General features: G+C 45.4%; 1 protein-coding gene across 1 annotated transcript in view; it reads left to right on the plus strand.

Moving 5' to 3' along the window:
* LOC101872296 (synaptotagmin-like protein 2) overlaps positions 1 to 12,299 on the plus strand; it is a 37,105-nt gene that overhangs the window by 17,725 nt on the left and 7,081 nt on the right. The window contains exons 4-10 of the mRNA XM_034064302.1: positions 2,665 to 2,755; positions 4,221 to 4,314; positions 4,470 to 4,563; positions 5,138 to 6,256; positions 7,537 to 7,635; positions 9,563 to 9,654; positions 10,102 to 10,203. Of these exons, the coding sequence (XP_033920193.1) occupies positions 2,665 to 2,755; positions 4,221 to 4,314; positions 4,470 to 4,563; positions 5,138 to 6,256; positions 7,537 to 7,635; positions 9,563 to 9,654; positions 10,102 to 10,203 (1,691 nt within the window). The remainder of the gene's footprint in view (positions 1 to 2,664; positions 2,756 to 4,220; positions 4,315 to 4,469; positions 4,564 to 5,137; positions 6,257 to 7,536; positions 7,636 to 9,562; positions 9,655 to 10,101; positions 10,204 to 12,299) is intronic.

The following is a 12,299-nucleotide window of genomic DNA, read 5'->3' on the forward strand; positions in this document are numbered from 1 at the left end:
CTGCATCTTTTATTTTCACCTTGCTGTTGCCTGTTGTGTGCTCAGCTCCTGCAGTGACATAATGCATAACATATAAACATAACATTAACATACAGACTGCATCCCATTACACATGAGGACAAGCACTGCTCTCACTGACTTGTCAGCAAGAGCATTGCACTGGTCAGAGCAGCACTTTGACCATCTGGGAGCAAGGACAAGGCCCCTTGAAACCATTTGGTTGTGCAGCTCATGGTTCAGTCTTCAGTAGATGAGATAGGGTCCTTTGCTTGCCATCTTCACACCTTTTATTCTTCTTTCTTCTTCTGGAAAGATCAGAGTTGTTCACCTTCTGTTGGCTTTCAAGGTGACGAAAGGGTGAGTGTTCATTTAGCCACATCAGTGTAACATGCTCATGACTCCAGCTGTTAATCCTGATTTAGGTCTTTGATGGCTGGGTTAGGGAGTGAAATGAGAAAATTCCTGCATGGAAAAGCCCTGCTGAGGTAGTTGTTGGCATTCCCTTTGCATGGTAAATGGGCAGAGGAGGGGTGGAAATGCCCAGTGACCTTTTCTGGAGGAGGGTTTCAACCTCTGGAAGGGAGGATTATGTGGATCCCTAAGGGTCTTCCAGTTGGTATTGATTATAATAGAAAACATTAGTAATCAGCAGTAATTTAAGACTGTATAATAGATATATATATAGATATAGATTTAAACTGCAGAGGCACAGATGGATGAATTCAGTGATAACTTCTCTTTTAGCTTGTGTGCAAGGGATGAGAGCTATAAATAGTCTAGGAGTGAGACCATTTTATCCACTCACTGAGGCAAGTCAGCCCTGGTGGCACGGATAGCCCAGGTGTTGAGTGTTTTAATCGTAAGAGTGATAAGAAATTAGTAAAGCAGCTAAAGTATTAAAGTAGGAGTGGCTGTATATATATGTATATAAACATATTTATGGACAAGTTAAACTGGTCAGGCCACTACTAATTTCTATTTTAATTTGCTTCTTATTCTGTCTCATCCTAAAGTTAGCAAAGGCATTTTGCTTGTCGTGATGGATTATAACGTGCTAATAACCTATTTGCTTGTGGTTATAGAAGACAAGTATAGCTGTGTCAGTGGCCGAGCCATTTGGAAGGGCTGTGATTTGAATGGGAGGAAGCAAACACCTCCTCCTGGCTCTGCCAGCCAGGCGGGGGGAGCTCTGTCTGAGGGGGAAGTGTCAGTGGAAAGCAAATATGACACAATGCCTTTGGAAGGGAGGTGAGAAATGAATGCAGTCTTTGGTTGTCAAGGTCTCTTCAACCACGACAGGCAGAGGGGAAACGTGGGAGCTGTGTGTTTGATTCCTCTACTTCCAGAGACATATCCCTCCCTTGGGTCTGGAGCAGAAGAGGAGGACGTGGCTCACTGTATAAATAAACTCTCCTCAGTATGCCTTCCCATACTGGTGTGTGATGTGGCCTGCATGTACCACCAGCTATACCACAGCTTGTCTCTCCCAGAATGATGGTCAGTGATGCTTTCTGCGCATCACTGTTTACATGGGCAAAACACAGTCTCTCTGAGATGTGCTCTCTAAACCTGGCTCATTCTTACACCACCAGACCCTGCCTTCCAGCAGGAGTGACTCCCCAGTTTGCAGAAACCACAGGGCCACCCAGCTCTCTCTCATGTATGTGCCAGATATGTGGTCCTAATGTAGACAGCCCCAAGCCTCTTGGTCCCCTGCACTACAGGTCCAGGCACTGGGCAGGGCAGAAGAGCTGGGACTGCAGCCTGGTTTTCCATAGGGATTCATAGGCATGGGGGAATGAAGCTCCACCTTCAGATACCCCTGTTACCTGACTGCTGTCATTGGGTGGCACCACAAGGGCAGCATCAGTGTGATGCTAGTAGCACAGCCTCTCCATATGTCTGCTCTTGGGCTTAGTGCAGTTTCCTAACCAGATAACAAGCAAGACTACATTAGTTTATGTCATATCTGAATCCTTTGAGCCCCTGATTCTGCTATATTCTGTAATGAAATGTATCCAAAAGAGATTTGACAGGTTTTGTAACAGGCAAATTCGCTCTTTAAAATAGACCTGTCTGCATGTGAATAAATATGTGCAGGTCTTGTTGAAGAGACCAAGCTTAGTTTTTGTTGCTATTTGAGAGTTTAATCCCTTTGGTTCTGCAGTAGCTAGAAAGCCTGTTTGCCAGCAAAATGAGTAATGCAGCTTCATTCCCTGGCAGGCTGCTGTAAAGGTTACTCTCTTCTATTGTTTTTTTTCTTCGGGGTCTTTGAGAGCATAGAAGACATAGCTGAGCCTTATGCCAGTAAAAATAACAGGGATCTCCTCATTAACTCTATTGGCTTCTCCTTTGTTTGCCAAGATCGGATGACTTGAGTCAAAACAGGAAATGGCTGAATTTAAATCCTGGAACGGATTAACTTTATTGACAGCCCCAGCAGTGTCCTGGGATGGTTTCCAGGGATGGGACAGCTCCTGGTGTGGGTCAGGTGCTGGGCAGCTCGCTGCGGCTTCTTGGACCTGTGGTGTCTGGAGGTGCCTTTGCTGTGTGGGGGTTGTGGGTGATGCTGCACACCAGGACACCATTACTAGTTTTGTTTAGTTTAAATCATTAACAAGTTTAATGTAATGTCATTTCTCAGGTGTCTCTCTTACATTACAGATGAGAACGAGCACATGCAGACAGGCCTGGGAAGCAAAGCTGCCCCAAGTCCTTCGTTCCCTGAGCACACTGCTGGTGCAGGAGAGGAGAGGTAACCACTGCTGCTCATGCAATGCTCTGACTGCTGCCCTTACTTCTTATGAATGTTGAATGCTACCCATTAAGTCCTGGTCTTTCATGGAGTTCCCAAGGCTATATAAGTAATAAGTTATATAGGATATTTTTAAACCCTTTTTCCTGGAATTGTCAGAGTATCAGTCCTCCCTAGTAACTAAGTACTAATGTGCTTATCCCAGAAAAGTCTTTTCCTGCATGATTCGATAAGGAGTCAGTAAAGTGGAAGCTGTCTCTAATGTCAGGATATTCTGGTTAGTTTTTCAAAGTAATTATGGTTTTATTTGTTTAATTTTTGCCATGGAGCAACACTAACAAAATGAATGGTTTGAGGAAACTGCTCATTTCCTGCTGGTGCCAATCTCTGTGTCCAGTGCTCAGCACTCTCCATCAAGGCTCAATAGGTTCTCATGTTGTTCTTACTGAGCAGAAACCCACTAAAAGCACCCCAACAAGTAAATCAGTGACCTCACTCAATATTCTTGCACTGTGGAGAATCCATTACAATATTCACATACCCGTGTATTGTTGCTCCCATCTCATTTGCATTTTTTGTCAGTAGAATTAGGAATCATTCTTCACAGTCATAATTCCAGTTAAATATTCAATACAGGCCTTGACAACATTTCCAGACCACTTGCAGCTATCACTGGGTGTTGCTTAATGAAGAGTTAAGAGTCAACAAGCCCAAGATGCTCCTGCTTTACTGGCACAGCAATGGTCCTAATGTTTTTGGGGGGGTTTGGTTAAATCCTGATGAACTTACTTTGTTTTTTGCATCTGACCCCAAGCACAAAGCATTGCCATATGAAATCTCAGCAGCTTGGAGAGCAGCCACCACTAGACACTCCCAAAGGTGGCAGAAACAGTTAACTGCCTGTGATAGGTGTTTCTTGCATTTATCTAATAGGCAGTTAATAATTCACTTGCATTCTGAGCATGAAGATGTATATCCTGTAGTATCCTGTAGTTTCTAAATCCATCATCAATCTGGTTATGCCTTTAGTCTGAACTGGGAGGTGTGGCCTGTTCCTTCCTGGACCACAGTATTGAAATGCATCTCCTGCCTGCATGGCTCTTGGGCTCTTCTGGCACTGCTGCTTCCTCTGTTTCTCCCTACTGTTTTTTCCCAGAAGGGGAAAGTCTGAATAAACCTAGAAGTTGCCACCATTGGGTTTTTTTGAGCAAGTTCTGCACTGGATGCAGACTCATCCTTACTCCAAGTTCAGGCCATTTAATATGTTTCCCAGTCCTTCCAAGCAGTAACAGAGAAAACAGATGAAGGCACCAGCTCTGGGCAGCCTTATATTGAGCTGAGTCAGGTAAAAGTGGCAAAGTAGCTAAGCAAAACTGAGATGATGATGTTGAAGACTTACAGATCACCCTACCAGGCACTTCACTACCACTGGTCTCCTTGCTCAGGCGTTTCTCCTCTCCCACAGACCCAGCACACCTGCTCTTGCTATTGCAGAGGAGCATAAAGTCTTGCCAAAACCAAAGCTGCGATTTCCTATCCCTCTGTCTGCGTCACACAAGGTAACATAGGCACAGTCTCTGCACTTCCATTTCATTATTCCTAGACCTTTGCAGTCTGTACCTACTTGTGGGGGCTCCACAGACTGCCTGCACTGGTGTCCATTTTTCCAGTCTTGTCAGTCTATATACTCTGATAGGGTTTGTTTTCCATTCAGAGATCCAGTATACATGACGTCTCTTCCTCAGAGAGTGATGCTGGAACGAGTCCTGTTGTGGCTGCAACAAACAGTTTGCATTTGTTTAGAAAAGGTAAGAGGTTTGTTCAGCATCAAACACCAAGATACAAGATGAGTTTTTTGTGTGTACAAATGAGTACCAAAGAGTATTTCTTGCCTTGGCCTGTGAGAGTGGGCTGCCAATATTTGAATGAGTATATACCCAAGGCAGCAGGGACCAAGAAAAATAAGATCCAATGACTGAAACTTCTCCTGGCTCTCAGTATGTTTAGAACTGTGTCCTTGGCTCACAACTCTAATCCAGAGATCCAAGTTACTTATCTTTCCTTCCGTGAATGTATAGTGTATTTTTGGTACACAGCAAATAGCCAGAGGGAAAGCTGTCAAACTGAAAGCAAAGCTGCAAACTCATCTCCAACTCACAGCAACAATTGAGAGCTCAGTGGATTTTTCCCATGGCTTTTTGCAGGGAGAAGGGTTGGGGTTTTCAGAGCTTGTAGAGTCTCAAAATGGGGAAGAATTAGGAACATATTGATGGTTTCTGAAAACTCCCTTTGGCTTCCCTTTGAGAAGCAGCAGCCCAGACCTTCCAGAGAGGTATGATGTGGTGTGGTGGGGGAGGTTGTGAACATTTGTTGTTCTTGTAGGTCATGGAGTATCTCCATTGCCCACCAAGCTTTCAGAGGATGCTGTGCATCAGCTCAGCAGCATGGCTGGAGGAGAAGCTGTTGCTGGGGCCACTGGCACCACAGTGGGGCCAAAAACTCCACCTGAAGTAACTTACACTCCCAGCAAATTACCAGTTAAGAGGAAACCAAGCAGAACTTTCCCCAGACCCGAGCAGTCTGTGAGTAATGTGGGGGCAACAGAGAACAGCCTCCCAAAGAGAGAGCTGCTGGCAAGCCCCAAACCCCTGGCAGCAGAGGGGGACAGCAGCCAGGCTGTGAAGCAAGGTGTGAACTATACCATCTCCTCGATGAGTACTAAAGAGGAGGATATTGGCTTCGATCGTGAGCACTTCAAGAACTTGAAGAACTTCTGGGAGAAGGGAGCAGACTCTGGGGCAGTGGGTGGCACACCAGCAGACCCACACTGGGGGGAGGCAGACGGCCGGCAGTTCAAGCTCTGCCGCTCACTCTCTGTGCAGTCTGCACAGGGCCACAACAGTGAAGATAAACCTGGCACCTTCCCCAAAACAAGAACGCCCCATAAAAGGACAATAACCTTGTCTTCTAGTGAGGAAGAGCCAAGCTATGTAGCCCCTGCGAGGAAGGGCTTGGTTTCCACCGTTCCTAGATCCACATATGCCAAGAGCAAAGGTGGCCTGGGTACAAGAAATAACTCGCTGAGTGAAAGCAATGGGAAGCTGCTGGTGCCAGAGGATGAGAAGGCAGCACAGTGCTGCTCCAAGAAATCCAGATTGCCTGTGCGAGCGCCTTCCGTCAAAATCGAGTCTCCTACCAAAGAAGTGTCTGGCAGCACGTTTGAGCCAGAGACGCCTACAGAGTTTGTCGTGAGAGAAGAGCCCAAGTACACAGCGAATTCACTGGTGAGCAGGGTACAAATACTGATCGAGCCTGCGCTTACAGATAGCGAAAACGATGATGAGAAAGAGGGAAGATCTGATTTGGGCACTCATGGCAACATGGAAGTAAATGGAAAGCTGCCTGAGGGGAAAACGTGTGAGTCTTCAGACAAGCCAACCCCCAGTGAGCCAGCTGGAGAGAGAGAAGCCGTTCAGGGGACGGACTCAGCTGTTTACTCAGGTACTGAGGGCTGTAACTTCACCCTGAAACCCCAGTGGTCATCCCCAAGCCTGCTTTCTTCCCTAACCCTTCTACATGTTGCACATTTTCTTCATTTGTCCATTTACCCTACATTGCAGAGTTAGCATGTATGGAGTGTTTAGCAAACAGCTCTGGGAACAGATCCTGTGTAGTGCGGTGTGAGTGTAAAAGGAGGCAATGCTGTGTTCTGTTGCCTTCCTCCCCACTGCCAGCCCTCCTGCCTTCCCTGCAAGCACCTCAGCTCAGGACAGCCCTCCTCTTCTTTTAAAACAACCTACAACAGGTCATTGGAACTTCTTTTATTTCACACACTGGGAAGACTGTAGTTTGTTCCAGTGGGGTCTGGAGGGGTTCTTTGTGGTGGTAGAGGATGGTTTGACAAGAGCAGAAGAAATAAAAAGCAAATGTGTTACATTGGCTGTTAGGCTGCCCTGATACACTGCTGGCTGTCAGTGCTTAAATGGTATTTTGGGTCTTTTGGGAATGCACAAGTGAATCTATATATTAAACTGCAGCCAGAGTGTACAGAGTCTGGTCTTTCTGGGTCCTGATACTGTGTTCTCTCCATGATGGTGTCAATAGTATCACTACTTTATCAACCTCTTCCTCTGGGTTTGATGGACTTTTGTAGTGACACAGTTACTGTAAGCAAAAGTTACTGAAATTGCAGTTCATTTTACATGTGGGCTCTGCCCACAGCTCTGTTCTCTGCCAAGCAAAGACTTAGGAAGAGAGATCTTCTTATTCCTTTTTTCCAAATTCCCTGTCTTCATGTACCTGGGTAAGACCAGGGTTTGCCATAGACTCATCTGATTTTTAACTGTGTCGTTTCTTGGCTTATTTCCTACCTCATATAACATTTCTATGAAAATCCTGAGTTGCACTTCAGGTAAATGCAAACATTTCCTTTCTATACCAGATCATCCTTGTATTTCTCAGGTTTCTTACCTTATTACTATATTCATTTCCAAATGGTATTAGCAGATTGCTGTGTTTCACTGGAAGCTCTCTGCAAGTGCTGGTCTGTTTTAGGGACTGGGTTGACCCAGTGTTCACATTTCCCACCATACCATGAAGAGTTTTTCTCAGGGAGAGACACTGAAGCACACTGATAATTTGAGAGCAGCCCTATGTAATGTAACCGCAGAGGGAACAAAGACCAGGAGAGACACACACACACACACACACGTGCTTATTGACACACTGCCTATTCATGTTTGTTTATTTACCATCTTGATTTGGCTTTTCCTGTATTCCAGAGGAAGATGGGGACCATTCTCCTGCCATTCAGGCATTGGGCCGGGCGAACAGCATTAACCTTGCAAAGAGCATGGTGAACATTTACACAACCACAGAGAGTGAGTAACATCTTTCTTTCTTTCTCCTTTTCGGTTTACATTCCCTAAAGGTCATATATTATGCTTGAGTTCTGCATCCCTGGTGCTTCAGTGCATGTACTAGGCAAGGAAAATGACATATTGTTTCATCATCAGATTAGAGGCTTATAGCGCCTAAAATTTAATTCAGAGCCAGAAAATTGCAGCTGGATTTATGGTATGTTACTCAGGATCTGCAGTAAAAAACACAAGGGCTTCAAAGGGTTGGAAGCTTGTACTAGTTTCTCCTCTTCCCCCACCAAATATTGTGGAAGCTGCATGGCAGCCTGTGCAGTGGTTGGTTAATTGGAGGTGCCAGACCTCAGGACCAGCATGTGAGTTGTGCTGCAGGCTCTGGTCACACACTTACCAAGCTTGCAGTGCCCAGCTGGGGCTTCTCACCTCACCAGTGCACACCCTGTATGCTGGACTGATCTCCCCAACTACCAGCTGGGACATGCTTTGTGGTGTCAGTTTCTCCAAGAGAAGCTAAGGAGAGGCAACCAAGAGAGCACCAGCAAATCTGAAGAAACCCATGGCCAAGAAACCTGCCTGTGGCACCAAGAAGCCCAAGAAAGCTGTAGCCAAGGAAGGGGGCCAGAAGAAGGCAGCAGCAGCCTCTGTGGCCAAGCAAGACAATAGCAGTCCCCTAAAGGTGAAAGCTAGCAAGCCCAAGAGGACAGCCAAGAGCTTGCCTAAAAGCAAGGTGGCCAGAACTGAGGAGAGAAGAGCAGGAAGGCCATTCCTGAGGAAGGGTAAAGCTGCTTACAGCCCTGAGCCCCTGAGGGCTGTGTTGAAGGCAGTTTGCAGGTGGGACATGCAGCATTGCCTAGTGGCTGTGGCCACCCTGTCCAGTGGCCTTATGCCAGGTGCATGTCCCATCATATGGCACAACAGCATGTCATTCAGTGTGGTGGCTTGAAGCTTCAGGACCCACATTCATTGCCATTCACTGACATGGTCTTCATACAGACAACCAAGATTTTAGCCTCCCCTTATTAAAGCTTACTTAAAGCCACAAACTTTGTTATTAGTTTTTTGCATTATACCAGATAGTCTGTGGAGAGGGCTAGAGCTAATGCTTTGCTCATGTTTGGAACTAGAAGCAGTAAATATCAAATGAATGGTAAATTATATAAAAAGCAAATCATATAAAAGGAAAATGAATTAATAATAATAAAAGAAGCTCTTGGGCATTTTGAAGATTCAAGAATTTAGCATCATGGCTAACATGCTAAACAAGTGTGTGCACGTGCACGCATGTGTATGCACATGTATCTTCTAAAACCAAGTTTTTCTTGGATGGAGATAGCCATCTTCAAGTGAGTTATTGAGAAAAGATAAAGATAGAGCAACTAAGTTTTATTTAGGCATTTAAGCAGTCCAGTAACCATCTTTCTAAGTTGATATGAAGCTTCCTGACTATTTTCTTTGAGGTATCTGGCTATTTTCCACCTCTCTGTCTAGCAGAATGATTGAGAGGTGTGTGCAATGGTGAAAATGTAGTTGAAAGTATTTTACAGCTCTGTTGTACAGAGCAGTGTACTATGAGATGAAAATGTGAGCATGTTTGGTTCCTTTAATATGAGGCAGGCCTGTGTGGTTTTAGTCTACATTAAATCTAAGCAAAGTGATGCAGATACACATCCTTAGGCTAATAAGTGGATTATATTAGCCACTAGAGGGAGTTTGCAGCCTCCCACACACTGAACAAAACCACATTGAAAACAGCTTTATGATGTTAGCTAGAAGGTTTTGTCTTGGGGGGGCCAGCATCAATAGTAGGTGGTACTCCAGTGCCTCCCACAAGTTTTTCCTCCTTTCTTGTGCCCTTAGACAAAATGTGGCTTTGTTATATTTTCCTGACTCTAACAAGATATCTTGATGTCTTTTTTGTTTGCTCCTACAGCCTACAATAAACCTCATTTGATACCCCATCAGTTTCTTGAACCTGAAAGAGTCAAAGAGCTGAGCAGGTCCTCTCCTCTCCTGTTGTCTGAGGTAGGCTAGATGCCAGAAATGGCTGGAATAATGTTCACAGCATCCCCTGAATGGCCATGAGTTTCATTACATGCTTCTTCTGGGCAGGGACAGTACTTGCTTTAGAGCATGCCTTGGTTATGTCATAAATAAATGACCCTAAGAAAGCCCCAAATAACCCAGATCAGCCCTTCTATCCTGGAGGACTTCAGTGTTTCCCTCTGTCTCAAACTATTCCATGCCCTTCCCAGGAGCTCAGGCAGTTGCATGCAGCTCTGTTTGGAGGCAGTTAATGATGACGTTCACTGCCAGTCGGAGGGAATGCCTCTGGGGAGACTCTGCACTCTCCTCCACTCTCCTCACCTAATCGCTGCTTAACGGGACTCTGCTGAGCTATTGGTTTTTCTCTGTAGCCTTGCAAAGTGCTCGTACAGCAGAGCTGAAAGATGCTTGTTATTTCCTGAGCAGACGGAATCAGACACGGCTTCAGAAATCAGCTTCCAGTTTAACAAGCACAAAAAGACTCCGAGCGTTGGCAGCCACTCCTCCGACATGGCATCTGTCTCCTCGGTAGGTGTTCCACTTGTGCATCTCGCTTAGGTAGGGGTTCTCTGTCGGACACGGTGACGCTGCATTTAGGCTGATACTGGTGATGTGGCCTCCGGAGTACCCTGTTAGTTTCTGCACGGTACATTATTAAAAGAATGGTGATGGTTAATTACTTACTTGTGTTAAAGGAGTGTCTCCAGGTACCATCTGAAATCAGACCCACTGAGTCATTGCTAGACAAGTTCACAGTAAGCAACAGCCCCCATCTGAGGTGCCGATGCTCTGAAGCCTGGCAGCTAGCAGAGGCAGGGGGGGCTTTTTCTAAGTGGAGAAGTGAAGTACACAGCTATTAAGTGACATGTTTGTGGTCCAGCTCTGAGAGAGCTTGGACTGCAGACAAGTGCCCTCTGCGAGCTCATCCTTCATTTTATCAGTATATTCAAGGGAACGTGGAGCTGGACAGCAGAAGTGTGATTTAGAGCTTCAGCTTCTAAAGGAAGATGGAAAGAGTGTTTAGTTGAGTATTTTTTAAAGATTCCTTAGAGACAGTGTTTGGGAGGGGGCTGCTTAAAACTGCTTGAATTTGCTGTGTTATTACAGGTATCTCTGAGGTGTGAGATTTAAAGAATATATGTGAAGCAAAGCTAGTAGGGTGAGGTTATCAATGTATGTTAAAAAAACCCTTGTATTCTGGGCCACATGAGTCCTTCTCCTAGTCTTGAGGGTCTAGTAGCTAAAATGAGCCTGTTGTGTCTAAGTCACACATGTTGTTGAAAAGCTCATCCAGGATTCTCTGCTGGGGTGAGAATCCTGGTGGGATGGTAAATGCAGCTCCAAGGACTGAGAGGAGATACATAACAGGTTCTTGTAGGTTATAATAGAATGAAATACAGAACCAAAGGAAGGAGGGGGAGACAGGGAGAATTGGGATAATAACTGGGAAAGTTTCTTGATCAGGGATGAGAGGAGGTTGTGAGGGAGAGCAGGGACGGCCATGGGCCATGAGAGGTGGCCATGAGGGGAGATCTTGAGGGGAGATGAGGGGTGGCCATGAGGAGTAGGGGCAGCAGCTGTATAGTGTGGGGCCACTAAGAGAAGGTAGGTGAGGGGTGGCTGTGACTGGAGATCATGAGGGGCAGCCATGAGGGGAGATCCCTTTGCACTTAGTGACATGGTTTAGTGGTGGGCTTGGCAGTCCTGGAGTAACGTTTGGGCTCGATGATCTTATAGATCTTTCCCAACCTAGATGATTCTGTGGTTCTATGACTGGAGCCCAGAATGGTGCCAAGAGAGTGAATTACTTGCTTTGTAAATGGTGTTAGCTTTTATGTTATCCCATCAGGAATCATGAGTGATTGATGCAGTAGAAAACTATTTTGTCTTTCTGGAGCTGTGTTTTGTTTCTGCTTCATCACTTTCTACCAGTGAAAGACAAAGCCATGAAAAAAGAAGCCCAAAGCATACGGGCAAGTGCAATTTGTTCTGGGAAAGCAAGTGACTCTTGGATGCCTAACTCCTGATTTGCACCTGCAGAGGCCTCACTTTCCTATGCCTCTGTGGCAAGCAGATGCACACGGGCTCTCTCTGGCAGGACAGAGGCTATATCTGTTTCTGTTTCGCACATTGTGAGCAAGCAACAAGGTAGTAATACTTTTTGCTGTATTTCTAGTCTGATATGGTTCTTACTAAGCTATTTTTAAAGTTGAGTGACTATATCTACAGTAAAGAATAAGTTCATGTCCAGATAGTTTAAGTTCTCTTGATATATTTCTTAGTGATGAGACTGGGTCAGGAGAGCAGCTGTTTGTATTGCAAGCATGGGGAAAGGGAAGAGATTTGTGTGGCCTCCCCAGTAATATTTGGCTCTGTTCCCCAGAGTTTTGGATTTAGGGATGAAAAATCTGCATTTGTTGAGTTTTCAGGAGAATAATGTTTTTAAATCCTGGTCTAGGGTAGTACATCCTTCATTTGTGAGACCCTATCTGGGTTCCCCAATCCTTGCTTGTTCGAGCACAGCTGCACATATGGGCAGTTTCTCTGTCAAGGACACAACAGTACATGAGGACACAAACTCAGGTTATTTCCCTGGGAGTGCCCTTTTTAGACTATTGCCTTGG

Source organism: Melopsittacus undulatus, chromosome 6 (genome assembly GCF_012275295.1).
Source record: "Melopsittacus undulatus isolate bMelUnd1 chromosome 6, bMelUnd1.mat.Z, whole genome shotgun sequence".
In the NCBI taxonomy this organism is placed as follows: domain Eukaryota; kingdom Metazoa; phylum Chordata; class Aves; order Psittaciformes; family Psittaculidae; genus Melopsittacus; species Melopsittacus undulatus.